This window comes from Equus caballus, chromosome 11 (genome assembly GCF_041296265.1).
Source record: "Equus caballus isolate H_3958 breed thoroughbred chromosome 11, TB-T2T, whole genome shotgun sequence".
NCBI lineage: Eukaryota > Metazoa > Chordata > Mammalia > Perissodactyla > Equidae > Equus > Equus caballus.
The window spans coordinates 44,478,079-44,500,924 of NC_091694.1; the positions used below are offsets into that span (position 1 = coordinate 44,478,079).

The following is a 22,846-nucleotide window of genomic DNA, read 5'->3' on the forward strand; positions in this document are numbered from 1 at the left end:
GCCAGCCCGGTGGCACATCGGTTAAGTTTGCACACTCCACTTTGGAGGCCAGGGGTTCGCAGGTTCGGATCCTGGGCGTGGACCTACACACCACTCATCAGCCATGCTGTGGCAGGCGTCCCACATATAAAAAAGAGGAAGATGAGCATAGATGTTTGCTCAAGGCCAATCTTCCCCACCAATAAATAAATAAATAAATAAATAAAACAAAATCGGATCAGGTCTCCCTCCAGCTTGAAGCCCTTCCATGGCTCCCCATTGCCCTCCTGCGACCTAGCACAGCCTGCCAGCTTCTCCAGCCACATCGCGCTCCCCAACCCCACTCGCACTTGCTCTGCTTTAGTATGGCCGACCCCCTCAGTGTTCCCCAAGCTCCGTGTTGACTCTTGCCTCTGTGCCTCTGCAAGTCTCCTTCCCTATTTGTTTGCCTGATGAAGACCTTCAAACCCCGCTCTCCATGACCTCCCCAAGCAGCCCTCTCTGACTCCCAATGGAATGAATTCACTTTTGATGCTGCTCCATATCATGTAGTTGTTCAGAGCACAGACTCTGAAGAAGAATGCCCTGGGTGTGAATCTCAGCCCCACCACCTACTAGGTGTGTGATCTTGAGCTAGTTACCTAACCTCTCTCTGCCTCAGTTTCCTCATCTGTCAGATGGGGGCTCTCAGAGTCTCTACCACATTGTGAGGATTGAGTTACTACATGTACCAGGCACATAATCCATGTGGGCTGTCTGTCCACTGGAGGTGAACCTCATGAGGACAGGGCCTGAGTCTGCTTTCCTCCCAGTTGAGTCCCTATCACCTAGCACAGTGCCTGGCACATAGTAGGTCCACATCAGATATCTGCCGATTGAATGAAGGAAGCCACCTGTACCTTCCTTGGGGAAATGTCTATTCAGATCCTTTGCCTCTTTCTTAGTTGGGTTACATGTCTTTTCACTGTTGAGCTGTAAGATTTCTTTATATATTCTAGCTACAAGTCCCTTATCAGATATATAACTTGAAAATATTTTCTCGCATTCTGTGGGTTTTCTCGCTTTCTCGATAGTGTCCTTTGAAGCACAAAAGCTTTTAATTTTGATGATGTCAAATTATCTATGTTGTCGTTTGTTTTTGTGCTTTTGGTGTCTTAGAATCTTTAGCCAAATCCAAGGTCATGAACTTTGCCTCTGTTTTATTCTAAGGGTTTTATAGTTTTAGCTCTTACATTTAGGTCTTTGATGCGTTTTGAGTTCATTCTTGTGTATGATGTGAAGGAAGGGTCCAACTGCATTCTTTTGTAGATGGCTATCTTGTTGTCTCAGCACCATTTGTTGAAAAAACTATGGAATGGTCTTGGCACCCTTGTTGAAAATCAGTTGACCATAGGAAGATGTGTTTATTTCTAGACTCTCATATCTGCTCTGTTGGCCTCTGTATCTAGAATGCTACCTCCAGCTCTAACAGTTTACTGTCTCTGCCCACCTGCTCTCGGAGTCCTGGAGGCTCCCGCAGGAAGCGTTACCGGGACATCCCACTGCTGAACGCCATCTCCCAGGTGGCCCCTGGAGTTAATCACTGCCCGTATCCATCTGGGTGCAAGGTCCCAGAGCTGGGCCTGTTTGTGCCCAGCTCCTGATTGGGTGGATGCCCTTGATGCGGGCCAGGTAGGAGGGAGCATACTGCAGGAGGTGGCCGTTGGGATGGAGAAGGGAGCGGGGCCCTCAGGAGGGAAGCGTTCCTGGCACTAGAGGCATCTTCACCAGGACAGCAGCCTTGGGAGGGAGAGCCCTGCATCTATGGGTAGGTGCTTGGGGGGCTAGAGAGGGCCACCAGCATTGCCAAGCTCTCATTCTGACATGGCTCCTTTCCAGTGTCCTTAGTGTGTGTGTGGTGGGTGGGTGGGAGTGGGTGACCTGACCCCCTCCTTTCTGCGTGCTTGTTCCATGAGGTCAGGGAACTTGGATGCTTAAAGAGGTCAGGTGGCTCTTGGCCAATATGTCCTGGGTGTAGGACTGTTGTGTCACATGGACTCCAGCCGGTGAATAAGACTTCCCGAGGGCAGCCAGAAACCCTTGCCGAGGGGGATAGAGAGCTGGGAGGATGGTCTCATGGGACGTTTTAGCTTGCAGGGAGTTCTGGATTTCTAGGTGCTTTAGTGCCACTGATGTGGAGAACGTAACTGAGCAGAGCACTGGAAACCTGCACCTGTTGAATTCTGAAGAGCTGGGCTGCCTGTGGGCTGAGGGAAGCGGGGGTGCTCAGCTGGTGGGGTGCTGGCTCAGAAGGCAGGGAAGGGGCCACGTGGTAGTAGAGGCCCATGGTGCAGTCTCTGTCCGCCTCCTCCACATCTCCTAAGGCCTTGGAGATGAATCACCCAGAAGTGGCAGCCACTGCAGCGACACCTTATTTGTTGGGGGAATCCACTGCTTGCTTCAGGGCCCACATCCCTTAGGTCCAGCCCTCGAAACAGCACTGGGGGGAGAGCAGAGATTTCTGTGGGGTGTGTGCCCATCTCCTCCCTCTGCATTTGTTCTCCCCCTCACCCACCCCTGAGTGGGAATGGAGCTGTATGAGCTGAGCTGGAGTTGCTCACTCCCTGAGAATTGCATCAGCCCCGCCTGGCAGGCTGGAGCGGGAGCCTGTTGCTATGGTGACCACTAGGCTTCAAACCAGTGAGAAAGATGAGTTAGTTGCAGGGTGTGGTTTTCTCGCCTCGTGATGCTGTCACGTGATAGGCACGCGGGTCTGTGGGCCTGTATTCCCAGCCTTTCCACTGGGAGATGTGTCATCTGCTTGGGTGGGCATGATGGGGTCACCTGCTCCAAAAGCCGTGTGGGCATTGACCAGGGTGGGGTGGGTGTGACTAGAGGGCACAAGTAGCTCCCTAGGCCCCTCTGCCTAGTTCCGGGGGCAGTGGGTGATTTGACCAAGTAAATCAGATTCTGGGGGCAGGGAGGGGCCCAGGATGCAACCCGTCACCCAGAACAGAGGGCTCCTCTGAATCCCAGGCAATAATCCCAGGCTGCATGGTGAATTTTTTTCTAAACCATCTGACAGAGCTCCTCATCACGCTGGCAATAACAGGCTACTTGGCCAAGCCAGCACGGTACGTCGGTTCAGAGCTCTTTGCCCACAGTTTGCCTATAATGGGAAAGGAGGAAAAAAGTCCATGTTCCAGCTGCGCTGAGCTCCTGCTGGGTGCAGGGCACTGCCCTAGACACTGCCCATCATTCTGTCATCTCCTTACCTCCACACCGGGGAGCAGGGGATGCTGTCCTCCTGGAGAGGAGCAAGCTCGGGGACCCAGAGGGTTTAAGTGACTTGCCTAAAGAGTTAAACCTAAATCTTTGGGCTTCAAGTCCTGTTCTTTTGGATTCCTGATGCCCCTAGAATCAGGAATTTGTAGGCGTCCAGTAAAGAAACACACTGTACATCTTCTGGAGGAAAAACCATAGCAGTCTCTCCCCAGAGAAAAACACAGGTTCTGTGTGGGGAATGGTTGACTGGAGCTATTTCTGATTTCTGAACGGGAAGAATGAGAGATGTGGGCGTTGCCTCTGGACAGAGGAAAACCCAGGAGGCAGTTGGTGAGGTCAGGGCACTGCACTGACAAAGCCCAGACCTGGTACATAGACCGAGCTTGGGATTTCTGCCTGCAGCTCTCTAGGGGCGAGGACTAATTGTCAGATGAGTTCTCAGCAGAGGGGGTCTTGGTGAACTGGTCCAAGGTAAGACGTAGAACCAGAGGAGAGCTAGGGTCTCTGCAAGAGCCTGCCAGGCGTTAAGATCTGACTTGCTGAGCTTATAAGGCATGGTAATAGTAGTTAATACTTAGTGGTGCTAGCACTCTTCTAAGTGCACTTTAGATGTATTTACTTGTTTCATCCTCACAAAAACCCTGGGGGTTTGGGTGCTATTATTCCATTTTGAAGATGAAACAGAGGCACAGAGAGGTTAAGTGACTTGGCCAAGGTCACACAGCTGGTAAGAGGTAGAGCTGGGATTCAAGCCCAGACTGTCTGGCTCCAGAGCATGAGCTCTTGATCAAAATGTTCTACACACACACACACATCCCAATACCGATATACCGGCAGTGGGAGGGAAGGCCCAAGCCTGCACTTGTGAGCTTCTGTGTGTTGATGGCTGTGCCCTGTGTATTTGTCGGAGCCCAGAGAAACCTGGCCCTGTGTGCGTGAGTGCCCCTCCCTGCCTCTGTGGTTCCCAGGAGGCCGGGTGCTCTGCTCCCTCTGTGTAGGCCTGTGGAGCATATTGCTGCAGACCGCGTGCCTGGATCGCTTGCCTAGCCCTCTTGATGGGCCCCAGGCTCCCAGGACGGAGCTCAGATCTAGGGCTGAGAGTGGACAGTGGCCGTAGGAGGAACAGGTGTGAAAGTGGGAGCACGGTTGCCATGTGTTGGGGCCATTCTCTTGTGCCTTTTTCGGTGCTTGGGTAACGTGTGTGCTGCCCACAGCCCCTGAGAAGGCACCAGACAATCTGGGCTTTCTCTTGGTGTCTTTCCCAGGGCCAGGATTGTGGGGAGAAAATCATAATAATAGTGATAATCAACAATAACAACCACCAACGTTACTTACGACATGCCAGGCACTGTTCTTAGCGCCTTTAATTGAACTAAGTCATTTAACTCGCACAAAAGCTCCATGAGATAGTGTTATTATCTTCGTTTTATAAAGGAGGAAATAAGGCACAGAGAGTTTAAGCAAGTTGCCCAAGGTCACAGGGCTAGAACTAGGATTTGAGTTTGGGTAGCCTGGCTCCAGAGCTAGCGCCATGAAAGCACGGTACACCACTCTGTCCTTTCATGGCTCCTAGAGGAAGCCTCCAGACCCGGGAACCCTTTGCTCTCACCCAATTTGGAATCTTGCTTTCATTTTCCTGGGAGACTAGGATGTACCCACTTGCCTGCCCACAGGTCCTGTATGTGAGATGTGGTCTCTGACATCAGCCACCCCTGGTTTTTGTGGGAACTGTGCCTCTTCTCTCCTCTCATCTCACATACCCAGGCGTGGAAGGGATGTTTCCAGGAGCTCTCCTCGGAGCCGAGGTAATGACCTTGACCATTGCTGCTCCAGCCTCATCCCGTCAATCTGCCTGTGCACAGAGGGTCCCAGTGTAAACACCCAGGGCGGGGAAGGTCCCGCCAGCCCTGTAGGCCCTGGTGCCAGTCTCTCGGCCTGTCCTCTCTGGCCTGTGGTCTACAGCCACCCTTGTTATGGGGGCCAGGTTGAAATATCTCCTTTCCTTTCCACCTGTGCTGTCCACTCCCCACCACCCCCATCTTCTGTCAGCCCCTGGGCCATGTCTGGTCCTGAGCTTGATTCTTGGAGGAGGCTGCCTTCCTGTGGGAGGTAAGCCTATAGCATCTCTCGCTGCCAGGTGGGAGGATGGAGCTGCATGGATCTGAGGGGAGGACTTGGGAGGTGGCAGAGGAGTACAGGCAGAGCCAAGGAAAGTAGTCACCTAAGGGATGTTTCATTTCTAGCCGCGAGCCCCGGGGTTGTTCTGGCTGCTCCCCGATACTTGCCATTGGCATTGGTTGGGTTTAGGGCAGGTTGATCTCTGTCGTGGGTGCCCAGGTGCTGCCTCATGGGGAAGGAGCATTGGAATTGGAGCCGACAAATGCCTGGCAAGCCCTTGCCTAGGGCAGAGCCAGGCTTGTCTTGTGCCAGAAAGTTGGCAGCACCGCAGAAATGAGCTGTGGAGGTGGAACCTGCCTTTGTATCTCAGAAGGGGACTGCAGAGCCCTCTTTGGGAGCTGAGTGGGCTCCAGGCCTGGTGTCGTCCTCTTCCCCTGTTAATCCCCATGAAAGACCTTCTGTCTCCGGTGTTGCTCCTTCCTTATCTGCTTTTTTCAAGTTATATTTTATTCAATTTTTTAAATTGTGGTAAAATACACATAACATAAAATTCATCGTCGTAATCATTTTTAAGTGTGCAGTTCAGTGGCATTAAGTACATTCACATTGTTGTGCAACCATCACCGCCATCCATCTCCAGAACTCTTTTCATCTGCAAAACTGAAACTCTGCACCCATTAAACACTAACTCCCCCTCTTCTCTCGCCCCCAGCCTTTGGCAACCACCATTCTACTTCCTGTCTCTATGAATTTGACTATTCTAAGTACCTCCTATGAGTGATACAGGATTTGTCTTTTTGTGGCTGCTTATTTCACTTAGCATAACGTCCTCAAGGTTCATCACATTGTAGCACGTGTCAGAATTTCCTTCCTTTTTAAGGCTGAATAATATTGCATTGTATGTATATGAGACATTTTGTTTTTCCATTCATCCATAAATGGACACTTGCGCTGCTTCCACCTTTTGGCTGTTGTGAACAATGTTGCAATGAACATGGGTGTTTCCCTGTCTACTTTTGGGCTTACTTCACACATCAGCAATAGGCCATCCTTGGGGCGTGGTCAGGGCTGGGCCCACTGACTCAGCCCCAGGAGAGTGGGTGGGTCACCAAATTGGTGGGGATGGCTTGGCCCTCTAGTGTCGGCTTCTGCCAAACACTAAGCTGTTGGTGCTCCTGGCACCAACCTACTTGCCTGAGGACATTCCAGATTTCCTTCCCCTCTGTCCTCAGAAGAGGGTGCCTTGCTCCTGGTTCTCTCTTGAGCTGGAGGAGGATGGCTGTGGTTCACCAGGAGCCCAGCATGGGTGACGTTAGGAGACAGGGACTGTCAGGCATTCGGAAGTACATGTGGCACTTCTTTGAGATGGGGACTGGTGGGCTGACCTTCCCTGGAGGAGGTGGTGTGTTAGGGGATAGGCTGGTTATGCTGCGGAACCAACTTCGTCCTGAAATCCCCATGCCTTAACACAAGCAAGGTTTGCTGCTTGCTTGTGCCAGGCCGTCACAGGTAGGCAGGGGCCTCTGCTCTACATGCTCACCAGGGACCCAGTCTGATGGAGGCTGCAGCATCTAGACCCCCTGGCCTCCAGGTCACTGCAGCAGGGGAAGAAGGAGAATGGAGAATTGTGTGTGAGGGCTGACCAGTGCCGAGGGAGTCAGAAGGTGACAGGGCCTTAAGAGGGTGGCTGTGTCTGTGTCTGTGTGTGTGTGCATGTGGGCAAAGAGCAGAGACCCACCGGCCGGGCTAACCACCTTGCCCTTCCCCAGCTCAGCCCTCACCTGGCTTTGTACCACCCCAGGGGAAAAGTGATGCTGGTGTTTCAGCTCGGGGAGCTCCTCTCATCTCCTCTCAGTGGGTGACAAAAGGAAGTCAGAGCAGGTGAAACCGCTGGCACTCTGGGGCTGAGGGGAGGGGAGAAGGACGTGAATTGTGAGGTTCCCTCCTCTGGCCCTGTTCAATAGTAGAATTACTTATTGGAGAGCCAGCAGCTTGAGCTGAATGCCAGCAAGTCTGGACTCCTGGAAGCAATGGGTAGAGGTGCGGGGTGTTTCTGTGGGTGTAGGTGTGAGGGTGTGCAAGTGTGTGCAAGTTGGGAATGTCTTGGCTGGCTTCTGCAGAGAGGGGGGAGCCTGGAGCCACTTGGCTCTGGGATTGGAGGGAGCCCCCATTGTGGAAGGCGGGGGTCATAGATTCTGATCCTGGCTGCCTCCAATGTGTAAGGCCACTTTGAGAATCCTACTGACCTCTCTGGACCTTATATTACTTATCTGTTCTCTGAACTGCCCCTTCTTCCCAGTACTAGATTGAGAGTCATTTAATTTTTCATAAATACCCTAAGGACTCATGAAACCATATATGGGAGAGGGGCTCTGAGAAGGCCATCCCAGGCGGGTGATAAATGGGACAGGATTTGCAGGTCGTTGTCATAATGGTCCTTGGATTCTCCCTCTTCCTGTCCTCCCGGCGCCTCCCCCTTCTGCCTCTGCAGGGCAAGCAGCATGTCCCCTCACTGTGCAGGGAGAGAGAGCCTTAAATCAAATCAGTCTGGGCTCATTACTTGTTATCAGTTCACGACGGTTCAGAGGGGAGGCAGGAGCCAGTTAAAGCCCTTAACTCTAACAAGGCTTAGAGCTCCTGCAGGATTTGTCAGAGTGACCTCCTGGCCCCAGACCTTAAATAACTGAACTGGTTGTTATGGGAAGAAATTGGGAGGAGTTTTAGGTGGTTTGTATCAGCCAGTCGGCAGTTATGGAGCATCTGCTGCGTGTGAACACTGTCCTGAGCGCCACGAATTAGACAAGCGGGACAAATAGGAGAGGGCGCGCCAGACTCCTGCCACCTAGTGGGGAAGCCAGGATACACCACAGGCTGAACGGATACAGACGACTTTCTTCCTAGGCGAGATTTTTTTTGTTTATCCGATTGGTCGAATGCTGTATTGCTTGTGAAATACTATTCTTGTCTGGTGTCTCTCATCACTCTTCAGAGCAGCCCCATGGAATGGCAGGGCAGCCGCATCATCCCATTTTACAGTGCAGACGTGGAGGCTCCCGAGAATGAGCAGCTTGTGGGAAGTCCTGTAGAGCTGGGACCAGAACCCTGATCCGTCTGACTTCTGGCCCCTGGGGCTTGACTCATCACATCCCATTGACGGGCTGTTGGGCTACTGGTAGTAGAGCTGGGGCCACCGAGTCCAGCTTGGGGTCTGTCCATATTGCTGTGTCTGACACATAATAACTTAGGAGATGTTTGTTGAATGACTGTTGCTTATTTACAGATGAAGTAAGCTTTCCTCCATTATGTCAAGGTCATCCGGCCATTCTGCACATTATTCCTATATATTTAGTGGGCATATATATAACTGCCTTTCCTACAGAGCAATTAGGAATTTTAGGCCCCTCTGCCTGGGTAGGGGAGTACGTCAAAGTACAAAAAGCAATGGACTTGCTTCAAAGAGCAGCCTTCAAGTTGTGGCTCAGTTGTTTATTAGCCAGGTGGCCATGAATGAGACCCAGAATCTCTCTGAGCCTCAATTTTTCCCTTTGTATAATGGGGGAGTAATATCTACTCTAACAACTTCCCTGGATTGTGAGGATGCACTGAGACCCCGGTTGCGAGCTTGCTTTGTACACTGTAAACACGGTGCAGATAATAGTCACCTGTTCTCTCCATCTCTCTGAGCCTGCACCCTGGTGAAGCCACTCTCTCTTCTCTGCCCAGGGTCGGTTGGCAGGCCCCCATCCCCTCGCCTGCTGCTTCTGCCCCTGCTACCGATGTGCAAGACCTAGGATTCCTTTGTCAGGCCCTGGCTTCTCCGGGGCGCCCGGTCTCTGCTTGCCTCCCCGAGGGAGCCTGGAGGTGGAGGATCAGATCTCGTCTCCATGGCAACCAGAGAGGCCGAGCCGCACCCCCGCTGGGGGCCTGGAGTCTGTTCCCAGCGGCGGGGGCGGAGCCGGAACCCTGCGCTCCAGCGCGCCCCGGGGACCAGCTGCCTGCTCGCCTCTGCCCTGTTTTCCAGTCGCCTCTTTGCTGGGTTCGTCCCCCTGTTCCTGGCCTATCTGAAGGCCTCGCGGTGAGAGGGAGGCCATCATGTGGTCCAGGGGCTGCTAAAGGCCAAGGCTGAGGGCCCTGTGTGAATGGGACAGGGGCTGCCCTCCCCGCCTGCCCACGGGGTGCAATCAGAGAACAGCTCTTTCTGTCTGCCTCCTTCGCTTCTTCCCGGGCAAGCTCCCCATCCTTCAAGTCTTAATTCAAACTCTGCCTCTTCCGAGCAACCTCTCCTGTGCTTCTCATGCCACCTGGCTGATGGCTTCCTGGGGCTGTTTTTGGAGTTTAGTTGTTGTTCGACTTTAAGAGCTGTGACTTCAGGGTCCTTGTCTTAAACTGGAGGGTCTGAGCCTTACAATACATTAGAATCCCCGGGGAGCCTTCAGCAGCCCTGCTGCCCTGGCCATCTCACCCCAATTCAGTGTGGATCCCTCAGCTGGGAGCCAGACACCAGGAGTTTCCAAACTCCCCAGGAGATTCTAGTGTTCAGGGAAAGTTGGAACTGATGTCTTAAAGTTTAAGATTTAAGCTACTTCCATGGCCCGTGATGCCTTGCTCGATGCTGAGCATACTGCCTGTGGGCTGATCAGTGAACTGTTGGGCCAGCTGACCTTTGGGAGCCTAGCCCAGCTGTACCTTGCGAAAGCCCTGGGTTTGTTTTTTGTTTTTCAAGGACTAGGAGATCCCTGAGGGCATTTACTCCTCAGGAACCTCTTCCAGGGTAGTAATGATAAGAGCTCCTGTTTATTTAGTGCTTGCCCTGGGCCAGGTACCTTGCATTGCATATATTTTCTCACTGAGACCTCACAGAAACCTCATGAGGTATAGACATTGTGTGTTATCCCCATTTTACAGATGAGGAAACTGAGGCTCTGGAAGATTAAGTTGCTTGCCCAAGGTCATGTGGCTGTTAAGTGGTAATATTGGAATTGGAGCCTGAGTCTGACTCAGAGCCTGTGCCCTTGACCACCTGCTGTCCTCACTCCCCACCCTCTCTTTCATTAGTCACAGAGCAGGGGATGCTGAGAAAGAGGTGCCTTATCCCACGGAAAAGATGCTAATCTCAGGACACCTCACCTTGGTGCCAGGCCACGACTGAGCGACTCCTGATGGTGTCTACTGGGTCAGCTGGGGTCACCGGGACCTTGCAGGTGCCCAGCTCGCTCTCCTGTTCCTGCAGCCGGCCTATTTTGAGGACAGCTCTGCCTGGACGCTGTCCCAGTTCTTTAACCTACATGGTGTTATTTAATGTCGTCTCACAACTAGTCTGGGCATTGTTACCCCGTCTTGCAGATGAGAAACTGAAGCTCAGAGAGGCCCAGGGCCAGCCAGCTGATGATCCCCGGAGCTGGTATTCAAACACAGTCCTCCCAGTTCTGCGGCAGCCCAGCTCTGGCACAGGCGAGAAGACCCCGGTCTCCGAGTCTGCCTTGGGGTCTTGGTTTCCACCAGGTGGGGGGGGGGGAGGGAAGGGGGCCAGTTTCAGAGCCCCATGTGCCCTTCAGCTGAGCGGAGGAGATGAGGGTCCCTGTGGGGGTTGTCAGTCTCAGAGCTGACTCCACTGCTGAGTCTAGCCCGTGTCCTGGCCTGCTGGGAATGTGGGGAGACCCAGCTTACTTTGGGAAGGGGTTTGAGAGAGTTAGAAGATTTGGGGTAAATGGGCAGCTCTGTGCACCTCCTGGTGGAGGGGCCAACATGGAAGAAACCACAAGTGCGCAGTTTCACAGCAGGGTCAGTGCAGGCTTCCATCCGGTGCCGGCATCCGAGGGAGATCTGAGCCAGGAGAGGAATCATCTTCTGGGAGTTAGCGACAGGGATGGCAAGTCGGCAGGACTCTACTCATGCAGGAGGAGGGCTCCCAGGCCCTCAGCCTCAGCTACACCAGGCTGTTCTTCACAGCCTCGAGCAAATGGACACAGTCCTGCCTCGGTTCTTTGCAGACTCCTCCAGACTTTGACACAGGTTATTTCTTTCACTCGTGGGCCCTGAGAGCAACCCGCCCCTGTGGCTTTTTTCCTGTTGGTACAGGTCCCACGTGTTATAATGGTTCAAGCACAGGTCCCAGAGGCAGACTGCCTATGTTCAATCAGGGTTTCCACTGAACAGCCATTAAACCTTGGACCAGCGACTTAACTCCATACACCTTCACTTCCTCGATTGTAAGTGAGAATCAGGGTGGTACTACTTACTTGGCTTTTAAAATTTTCTTTAACTTTTTTAAGTGCCCCAGTTTTAAGCATACAGCTTAAAGAACTTTTACATATGTCTACTTGTGTAACCCCCACTCCGATCAAGATAGAGAACGTTTCCAGCGCCCCAGGAAGCTCCCTCGTGCCCCTTCCCAGTCAACACCCAGTGCCTCCCACAGGCACCCCCAGGTGGCCACTACTGTGAACTTCTATCGACATCTATTCATTGTGCCTGTTCTTGAACTTCATATAAATGGACTCTTACGGTACGTACTCTTCTGTGTCTGGTTTCTTTTACTCAACGTAGTGTTTGTAAGATTCGTCCATCACGAGGTTGCTCTGAGGATGAAATGAATTGCACACAGCCCACTGCCCTGCACAGTCACAGATGACAGCAAGCATGCGTAGGACCCCACTGGGAGATCCCAGAGGGCAGGAACGGAGTCTGCACGCCGCTGCTCTGTTACCACCTGACGCAGCATGTGGCACACAGCGGCTTTTGATGCTCTCTGAAGACTTTTTGTTTTTTAAAGATTTTATTTTTTTTTCCTTTTTCTCCCCAGACCCCCCCAGAATATAGTTGTATGTTCTTCGTTGTGGGTCCTTCTAGTTGTGGCATGTGGGATGCCACCTCAGCGTGGCTTGATGAGCAGTGCCATGTCCGCGCCCAGGACTCGAATCAACGAAACACTGGGCCGCCTGCAGCGGAGCGCGCAAACTTAACCACTCGGCCACGGGGCCAGCCCCCCTCTGAAGACTTTTGATGCTGCCTCCAGGGGAATGATGGCCAGGCCTGGGCTTCCCTGAGCTCTCTCCCAAGTTTCACTCCCCCACCCCCATCATCAGTTCTAGGGCAGAAAATAAATTTCTCACCTGGTATCAGCCTTGGTACCACTCCTGCTGGGAGGGCGGGACCATTCCACACCTGGAACTCAACTTTATCCTGCACCCACAGTTCTTAAAGGGTGTCCAAGGAGAGGTTGGGAAGACCCCCACAACTGCCCTCAGCATCTGTTTTGGGGGCTAGGGGTATCAAGATGTATTCTTGGCTGTGTCCGTTGGTCATTGGTGCTGGACAGTCTCAGGGGAAGGTTGTAAACAGCTTGACATCTGCGTGCCTCCAGGCATTTGGGTGTCCCTACCTCCCACGTGCGCCTACCAAAGCTTAAGATGGTAGAAATGAGGGTCAGTCATTTGTGTTTGAACCTACCTCCCAGAGGCAAACTCTCTGCCTTGCCCAGAAGATCATGTCTGAGGTCTCCATGCTCTGTTGCTGGTTGGCTCATATCCTGTCATCTGGCACAGGCTGCATTACAGGCTTGGAATAGGTAACCCTTGTTCACATGTGGTCCCAATCTGGGTGACTCCTAGGAGAGCTGGAGATCACGGGATTCTGCCTGCATTGTAGCTCAACAGAGGAACATACGCATCGGGAAGAATGATCTAAAGTTAGTGACGCTCGGCAATGATGTGGCTGGCAGGACCCCACAGAAGGTAATGGTCCAAATTGGTGGTCCCCACTGGGTCCTGCCTAAGTCTTAGCTCGGCTCATGAGGCTGTCCGTGCCCACCAGTGCTGTCTGCATCTCACCCCCTGCTCACTCAGTGTTCTAGCCATGCCAGGCTATTTATAGTCCCCTTAAGGGACCCTGCTATTTCACACTCTGTGCCTTTGCCAAGCCTCTTTTCGTTGCCTAGAACTCTGCTCCCATCCCCCATCCACCTGGCAAGCACCCACACATCTTTCAAGATTCAATTAATAATATTAATAATAGCAGCTAAGATTTATTGGGTGCTTACTATGTGCTAAGTGCTTTGCGTGCGTTACCCGGTTTAATCCTCGCAGCAGCCCTGGGCACTCGGTCCCTTCGTCTTCCTCTTTCACATTCATTCGTTTAACCACCGTCCATTTATAAGTGGCTGCCTTGTGCCAGGCACTCTTCTGAGCACGGAGAGGTTAGGAAGCGACGGAGCCTGGATTGGAAACCAGGCTATGCCACCCCCGGGTCATCGCTCTTAGCCACAGTGGTAAACCACCTCCCTTTGAGTATCACCCAAGACCTTCTAGCCATCCCCTCATACCCCCTGTTGCTCTCTGCCTTGCTGTGCCTGGGAGGTATGTCTGTCACAGCATCTAGGATGTTTTATTGCTTACTGGGCTGTAAGAGTACTACTTAAGAATGTGTTCCTTTTTTGGGGGGGGGGGGGAGATTGGGGAAGATTGGCCCTGAGTTAACGTCTGTGCCTATCTTCTTCTACTTTGTATGTGGGACACCTGCCACAGCATGGCTTGATGAGCAGTGTGTAGGTCCACGCCTGGGGTCTGAACCCGTGAACCCCAGGCCACCAAAGTGGAGCATGTACACTTTAACCACTGTGCCACTGGGCTGGCCCCTGAATGTGTTCTTTTTAAGTGGTGGAAAATCCACCATATAGGGGCTTATATTTCCTACTTAGCAAAAAATGAAGTGGGCTGTTTCTAGTGTAGCTGAGCAGCTCAACAGCATAAGGGAAGTGTCTCTGTTCTTTCTTGATCATTTCCTCATGGCAGCAATGTGGCCACCGTAGCTCCGGTTATCACATCTGAGTTTAAGGTGAGAAGTACCTTTTTAATTATGAAAGACCATGCCAGAGGCCCCAGAATATTTCACTTGAGTCTCATTGACCAGAACGATGTCAAATGGCCACTCCTAGTTGCAAGAGAGGCAGAGAAAGTCAGTATCTTGAGTGGGACTGCCGCCTCATATAAAGCCAGGGTAAGGTAAGCAGGGAGGAAGGGGGAATGGACATTGGGTAGGAAACAAACAACATCTGCTAGTGTCCTAGAGAGCAGAGACCGTGTATTCATTTCTTTCAAATTCCCAGAATCTGAATGCTCTATACTTGTTTTGTGTTGTTGCCTTGCAGGCTTTATTCTATGTACATACAGATAATTTAATTTTTTTCAACATAGTAGCATACTGTACATACTGTTATTAATTTCCATTTTTAACTCAATAAGATGCTGTACATCATCCATATAATTTTTAATGGCTACATAGAAGTCGATCTTGGAGAAAGACCATAATTTACTCAACCAAGTCCCTATAATTAATCATTTAAGTTGTTTTTAATATTTCAAAATCGTTAACAGCCCTGTAATTAATAACCTTGTAACTTTATTTTTGTGTACATTTATAATTAATTTCTCAGGACACAGTCTTGGATTATGTCGGATTAAAAGCTGTACCAGCCATTAAAGCTTTTTTTTTAAAAAAATGATTGCTACCTGAGCTAACAACTGTTACCAATCTTCTTCTTTTTTTTTTTTTCTGCTTTTTCTCCTCAAATCCCCCCAGTACATGGTTGCATATTTTTAGTTGTGGGTCCTTCTAGCTGTAGCATGTGGGACGCCGCCTCAGCATGGCCTGATGAGCGGTGCCATGTCCGCGCCCAGGATTTGAACCGGTGAAACCCTGGGCCACCTGCAGCGGAGCACGTGAACTTAACCACTCGGCCACGGGGCCAGCCCCCATTAAAGCTTTTGATTACTGGCTACCAGATGGATTCCAGAAAAGTTGTGCCAGTTGTGTATACCCTTCAAGAGTACATGTAGCTGTTCCCTGATGACTTTGGGTATTTTTTTTTTAATTCTTACTGATTTGATAGGAAACTGCAAAAAATAGAAGTGTGCATTTTCTTTGATTACAAGTGAGGTTAACATTTTTTAAAAATAGGCTCATTGGGCTTTGGTAGTTCTCCTTTTAATATTCTGTTCATTTCTCTTCCTCACTTAGAAAGTTGATGTATTCATCTTGTTCTTATTGGTTTGCAAAAGTGCTTTATATATTCAGGAGACAAGGAGGTTCATAGGAGAGGATGCATCTGAGCTGGATTTGAAGGCTAAGTAGGATTTCAGTGGGTGGACAAAGGCTGAGGAGGATGTTCTGAGTATAGAAACAGCATGTGCAAAGATCCAGAGGGGAGAAACAGTGTTGCGTCTTTGGGGACTATATGAATTTCATAGGGCTGTCATTAAAAAATGACCACGAACTCGATGGCTTAAAACAACAGAAACTTATGTTCTCACGGTCTGGAGGCCAGAGTCCAAAATCAAGGTGTTGGCAGGGCTATGCTCCTTCGCAAGGCTCTAGGAAGAGAATTCTAACTTCCCTTTTGTGACTTCTGGTGGCTCCAGGCATGCCTTGGCTTGTGGCAGCATAATTGCAATCTCTGCCTCCATCTTCACATGGCCTTCTTCCGTGAGTCTGTGTCTTCTCCCCTTCTGTTCCCTATAAGGACATGTCATCAGATTGAGGACCCACTCAGTTAACCTAGAATAATCTCATCTAGAGATCCTTAATTACGTCTGCAAATACCTTTTTCACAAATAAGGTCACATTCATAGGTACCAAGGTTAGGATCTGGACATTTTTTTTTTTTTGAGGAAGATTAGCCCTGAGCTAACTGTTGCCAGTCCTCCTCTTTTTGCTGAGGAAGACTGGCCCTGAGCTAACATCTGCCAATCCTCCTGTTTTTGCTGAGGAAGACTGGCCCTGAGCTAACATCCGTGCCCATCTTCCTCTACTTTATATGTGGGACACCTACCACAGCATGGTTTGCCAAGTGGTGCCATGTCTGCACCCGGGACCCGAACTGGCAACCCCCCGGCTCCCAAAGCAGAATGTGTGCACTTAACCACTGCGCCACCGGGCCGGCCCCTGGACATATTTTTTAGGAGGCTACTATTCAACCCACTACAGGGACCTAGAAGATGTCTGATATTACAAGGCAGCAGAATATGACCCTGTAAAGGTAAAATCAGGTGCATGAAGGGCCTCCAGCTGAGGAGTTTGGGCTGTACCCTTGAAGTGAATGGGGAACTGTTGAATTTTGAACAGAGGAGGAATAGAATCAGATTTGGTCTGGCTGTTGTGGGGAGAGAGTGTTGGAATTGTCCACACAAGAGTTGGTGAAGGTGGGGAGCAGGAGGGGCAGTGGGAACGTTTCAGGGTGTAGGAGACGAGGAGCAGGAAGAGGAAGGAATATGCAGTGGCTCCTGGGCTTCTGACTTGAGCGATCTAGGATGTTAACTCCAGGGAAGGGTGGATCTGAGGTTCCTGAGGGTGGAGATGTCCGGGAAACAATCAGAGAGATGGGTCTGCGGCCCAGACCTCTCCCTGGAGTGGAAATAAAGTTTGGGAGAGGGGAATAGAATAGGGGTGACAGAAGCCTGGGAAACACTAATTTTTTCCCATCATTTTATTATGAAAATTTTCCAACATACCTAAAAGTTTAAAGAGTTACCCAGTGAACACCCAGGTACCCACCACCTAGAGTCCATAATTGCCGTTTTTCTGCACTTGCTTTATCGCACATCTGTCCACCTGTCTGAGCATCACAGATCCATTTGGGTTTTTGTGTGTTTCAGAGTAAGTTACAAACATCAGGGCTCTTTGCTTCAACACTTCCGCATGCGTATCATTTAACTAGAGTTCAATATTTAGTGAAATGGGTTAATCTTAAGTGTGCTGGTTGATGAATTTTGATGAAGGCATCCACCAGTGTACCCCAAGTCCCTGTCAAGATACAGACCATTTCCATCACCCCAGAAAGCTCCCTGTGCCCCTTACAGTCCACTCCTGTCCTCACCCCACACCCAGAGGCAACCACTATCTTCTTTCTTTTTTTTTTCAGTCATCAGTTAGTTCTGTCTGTTTTAGAGCTTAATGTAGGTGGAATCGTAGAGGACGAGCTCTTTTGTGTCTGGCTTCTTTCACTCAGCATCAATCTGTAAGAGTTATTTCTGCTGTTGCGTGTATCAGTACTTTGTCCCTTTCTATTGCTGAGCAGTATTCTGTTGTAAGGATGTTAAGGAATACCAGTTTTTAAGGAGTGGGCAGAGAAAAAGGATTCCACCAAGGAGACTTAGAAGGAAGAGTGAAGGCAGTAGGAAAAGCACCCAGACAGGACGTCAAGGAAAACCATCTGGATCAGTTACAATTAGGTTTGACTGCATATAACATAAAAACTAGCACTGGTTTAAATAACGTAGGCATTTTTTTTCTGTCATGTAAAAGAAATCCAGAAGTAGACAGTCCTGGGGTGGTTTGGTGGCTCATTGTGCCATCACCAGCCCAGGCTCCTGGCTTTTTGCTCAGCTGTCTTCAGCACTGGCTTCTAGCCTCAAAGTCACCACATGGTTCAATATGGCTGCTGAAGCTCCAGCCATCCCATCTGCTTTCCAAACTGGCAACAGAAGGAGAAAGCATGGAGGGGGAAAAAGAATTATACCTTCTAGCTGAAACCATCTCTTTTAGCAGCCTTCCTCAAACTTCCACACATATCCACTTAACATCTCATTGGCCAGAACTTAATCACATGGCCCCCTCCACTAGGAAAAGTAGTCTTGTAACTAGCCACTGGGCACACTGCCACTCCAAGTATAATGAGACTTCTGTTACTAGGAGGGGAAATGGATCTTGGCTGTCAGCAGCCTCCCCTGCCTTTTCTCTTTCGAGACTTGGTGGCCATGCCATGGTCCACTTGTCCTTTCTGTGTGTGGCCTTTCATAAGCTGAAGCCTCTGCTTGGAAGATTTCCATCCTCCTGAGTCCCCAGGGCTCCTTCCTTCTCTGAGGGTTGGTTTCTCTGTCTTTTTCTGTATCTCTTTTCCTGGTAGGGGTCTCCTGGGTCTCTGACCGACTGCCTGGGCTGTGAGGGTTTTGTGGAGGGTGGGAATGAAAGGGAAAGTATCTAGAACATTGGCAGAGGTCTCTGTGGCCCCCTCCTCTACTCCTGGGCCCCCCCTCCTGTGGCTGGCACCTCCATCTCAGGCATCCTTCCCTCCCCCTCTTTGGTCAGCCTCCTCCGACAAGGAAGCCTGCAGAAGGAGATTTCTCTGGAGGGTTAGTGAGATTCAGAGGGAGAAGATGGCATTTGGAGACAGACAGACGGACCTGAGTTCAAGTCTTTCTGTGTAAACCTCTCTGAGACTCAATGGCCTTGTCTGTAAATCGGGGAAAGAACAGCCTCACAGGCGTGGCTGGGTTGAGAGGAGCAGGAGATGCGGGCCCGTGGCTGCCTCTCTGACAGGGATGAATTGTGCACACTTGGAGGAAGGCTGGCAGAGACCTTCCCGCCCTGCCGGGGCCCAGGCAGCTCCAGGCTGTGCCGTAGAGGCCATCTACGCCACCTTCCCTGTGGTCCCCTCCACGCCTGCTCTTGGGAAATGTCTGGAGAGTGAGGCATCTGGTCCTGTGGGTCCTGGGAATTGTTTAGTGCACGGGAGAGTCAGCATGGGCTGCTGGAGTCTGAACTGTTGGCCAGGCCAGGGTCCACCGCAGGTCACTCCCCTGGCCTTGACTCCATGCCCTCATGGGACAGCCTGGAGCCTCCTGGAGGAGAGAGGGCGGGTTAACGTGACCTCTCGTTCCCTCCTCGTGCTTCTCCAAAGTGAGTAGGTCTCACCAAACAGCCAGGCCTGCTCACAGTACCAGACCCGGGCAGACTGGGTGCTGTTGCTCCTCTTCCCTGCTCCCGCCCCAGAAATAGCAGAGTCGGCTCGCCCCCTGCCAGCCTCCCTCAGACATAAGCCCTGGGCCCTCCGGGGCAGTGGGCCCTATTTCCCAGGTGTGTGGCGTGCACACATCTCAGTGGCTGGATCCCTCGGTTCTGTGGCTCTTCATGTGCATGCCTGTCCTGGGGAAAAATAGCCATGTCCCCTGACAGCTTAATGGGCTGTCAGCATGGAGACTGCAGAGGAAGTCTGCAGGACCAGGTGCAGCGAGGCCGGGGAAAGCTCTCGGCTGCCAAAGGGCCAGATTGGACTGAGCGTAGCTGTGGCCGGGCGCCCTGGTGACCCGTTGACACCATTCTTGGGCTGCCCGGGGGCTGGTGTGTTGTGACAGAGGGGGAGGAGCCAGGGCCCTGTGGAGAACTTGGCTCCAGCCTCAGACCTGAGAGGGACAGTGAATTCCTCTGCTCATTCATTCACTCCACACACATTTCCCGAGGTCCTGCCGCATGTCAGCCCGTGAGTGCTGGGCACACGGCCATGACTGAGACACCCACTTCCTGCCCCGGGGTCTCAGGGACGAAAGGGCTGGATCAACGGGGGCACTGGAAGGCCATGTGCTGTAGGAGTTCTGAGCAGGGGCACCAGGGAGGACTTCCTGGAGGAAGTGATATCTGAGCAGACGATGGGACAGGCCCAGCCAGGAGGATGCAGGGTAGCAGGAGGGTCCCTCACGCAGCTGCAGGAGAGACCCTACTGGTGGGGTTTGACTGGGGGCCTTTCTGAGGTGCTGCCCTGCACCCCCCATAGGCCTGATCTGCTTGTCCCTGGGAGGGGGTGTCTGTGCGTGGGCCCTGGGGCCTAAGTAGTGCTGGCAGTGCCAAGGGGGTTAACGGCAGCTTGACTTCCCTGTGGCCTTCTCTTCCCTCCTTCTCCAAAGGAAGCCTACTTTGAAATTATAGAAATAAGTGCCGGCTTCTGAGGAGTCTGCTGTTCGATTGTGTCCCTGCCAGGCCTCGGTGCCACCTTCTCGCCCACGCTCTGCCAGCCTTGGGCTCCATCCTGCATGGGGCCTTGTTCTGAGGGGTGAGGGCTCCCTCGGGTGCAGTTTTTCAACACCCCCCCCCCCCCCCGGCCCCAGGCATCGGGCTCAGTGTACAAATGGTACCCAAGGAGGAGGGGCTCAGGAAGTGACATCGCTTGGCCCGCCCCCACCTCCTTATTCCCTATAAAAAGCAAAATGGTGACTCAGAGAGGAGAGTTGGAAGCATCCTGCCTCCTGCTCCCACTGCTAATTTTTAGACTTGGAATTAGGCAGGAAGCAAAAGAAACAGCAGCTCCAGATATGCGACTGGCATGCGATTAAGCCGGTGGCAGCAGCAGAGCCGCTCTTCCCCGGCTCCCAGCAGCCCCTGAACTGCAGCGCCCGGTGCCTGTGGTGCTCCCCAGCCCCTCACGAGGCCCGGGCCCCACGCACCCCTGCCTGGGCCGGGCCGTGGATGGTGCGGCCGGGGGCATGGCAGCTGGGGGCCGGCGCCGGCGCCCACTGCGCTACAAGTCCCTGGCAGCCCTCGTGGAGGACTCTCAGTGGCCTTTCTTGTTCCTTGTCTCAGACTTCAGCTACGGGGCAGACGACTACGACGGAGAGGGGAATGAGGAGCAGAAGGGGCCCCCGGAGGGCTCGGAGACCATGCCGTACATCGACGAGTCACCCACCATGTCACCCCAGCTCAGCGCCCGTAGCCAGGGCGGCGGGGACAGCATCTCCCCCACTCCACCCGAGGGGCTGGCACCTGGGGTAGGTACACCTGCTTTTCCTTCTGGGTTTGGGGGGAGGGGGCTTTTGAGGAGGGTGGGTAGGCATGCATGGATGTCGTGGGCCAGGCTCAGCTTGGGACACTGCTAGGGGAAATTTGGACCTGGCTGTTCTTGGTACACTCATCATCTCCTTCCAGCCCTGGGCCCCCTCAGACTAGGTTGCCCCCTCCCCCAACCCCCACCTGCTGCTCTCTCTACCAGCCCTGCACCTATCTCTGCCTCCTCTACTGGCCATCTGCTCCCCCTGCCTCCAGGACACCCTCACTTCTGCTTTCAGCCCCTCTCTAGCAGGATGGGGCCTTGGGGAGGGAAGAAGCTCTCTGGGCCTGAGCTGGGCAGTGGCTGCATATGTGACCTGTGGGCTGTAAATGTACAGATGCTGGCTCAGCAAACCAAGGCTGCCCTCAGTACTCACTGTGGGGCAGAGTGAGCTGCTTCTGTAGCATTCGCTGAGGACCAAGGGCCCTGTCCAGCCTTCTCTGTTGACCCTGAGCCCGAATGATTTCCACCTCTCCTCTTGTCTGCTGATAGGAGCTCTGCTCCAAAGAGAAGCGTTCGACAAGGAATATTAAGTATGTGCACTGAGACAAGCCGGGGGATAGCAATGTGTGGAGGTTTGCAATCCTTGTAATTCCTGCTGTTCCTGGCCACAGGGACTGGCTCTGCCTGGGCCCCAGCTTGTGTGCACGTGTGTCGGAGACACACAAGCTGGTAAGACAGAGAGGTTCCTGGGGGCTGTTTTTCTGGAATTGAGGAGAATCAAAGCTGTTCCTCCATTTCGGGGGCTTGGAGTTGCCCGGTCCCGCTTGGTGGAGGGCTTGTTCATGTGTGTCTTATGGGGCTCCCCTTTCTTCTCTCTTATACCCCGAGGAGCAGTCACTAAGATGCTGTGAGATACTGTTCCCCTCCTGCACGGCCCAGCACCCCCCACTCCAGCTGGGGGGCTGACTGGACTCTACTGTTCCTTGAGAACCCCCACTTCCTTCCCTGCCAACCTCCTTGGCCACCCTCCACAGAGCTCTTACCCCCCTTCACACACCAGGGTGGCTGTTATAGCCTTTGGCAACAAGGGCCTTGGCAACAGGCTTCCCACTTGGGGGAAGCCACATTGTTGCCGTGGCAACAGAGGCCGAGGCAGAGCCTGGTGGCTGCCAGGCAGTGTGAGTTTGGGAAGGGATGGTTGGGGGCAGGTGGGAGATGGAGGGGATGGGCAAGGGTGTTGGTGAGGTTCAGGCCCCCCACAGCCGGCAGTCTGTGGTGTTGCCATGTCGTCCTAAGGAAGGGTGGCAGGTGAGTGACAGCTATCTTGGACATGCAGGGCAAGATTTTTGCCACTGATAGAGAAGAAGGCATTCTGGGACCTGAACTAAGGCCAACCAGGGGAAGCAAGGAGAAAACTCTTGGTTCCCATCTCTGCCTTTGGGTCTCTGACCACAACAGGGCTCAGCGACCCCCCAGGGGCCTTAGCTGTTAGCCTGCTGTGAGCAGGTGCAGCAAGATTCACCGTAGGACCCGACACAGGGCCAGGATGCTGGCTGAGCCTTGACAACATGTGGCCAAATAGAGCTGCTTGCTGAAGAGAAAAGCGTCTTTGCTATTTCCTTCTCCCCTCTCTGCCTTCCTCCTTGCTTCCTGCCCTCTTTCCTTCTCTCACCACGTGACTACCTCGCTGGGGTGCTTGTCCATTGATTTCTAGATTCCATCATAGAAAGTGCTGTCAGGTTCTTACTGCAGTGAAACAGGTTGCAGGCATAACGAGGAGATGCACCCTGCCTGGAGCTCTGAGACTTCGGGGCAGTGACTTACTTCATTTTGTGGCTGCCCGTTTTGCTCGGTGGCTCACGAGGGAATGACTTGGTTTAATGACTTTGAAATCCAGAGATGCTACAGTGACAACTGACTAAAGTGCTTGGGGACCCCAGGATGGATGTTTAC

At 52.4% G+C, this 22,846-nt stretch overlaps 1 protein-coding gene across 3 annotated transcripts in view; it reads left to right on the forward strand.

Annotated features, from left to right (window-relative positions):
- Nucleotides 1-22,846, forward strand: part of ABR (ABR activator of RhoGEF and GTPase) — a 179,176-nt gene that overhangs the window by 65,588 nt on the left and 90,742 nt on the right. For all 3 annotated transcript variants that reach the window (XM_001504257.7, XM_070226438.1, XM_023653177.2), the window contains exon 2: nucleotides 20,707-20,891. In XM_001504257.7, coding sequence (XP_001504307.4) covers nucleotides 20,707-20,891 — 185 coding nt within the window. The remainder of the gene's footprint in view (nucleotides 1-20,706; nucleotides 20,892-22,846) is intronic.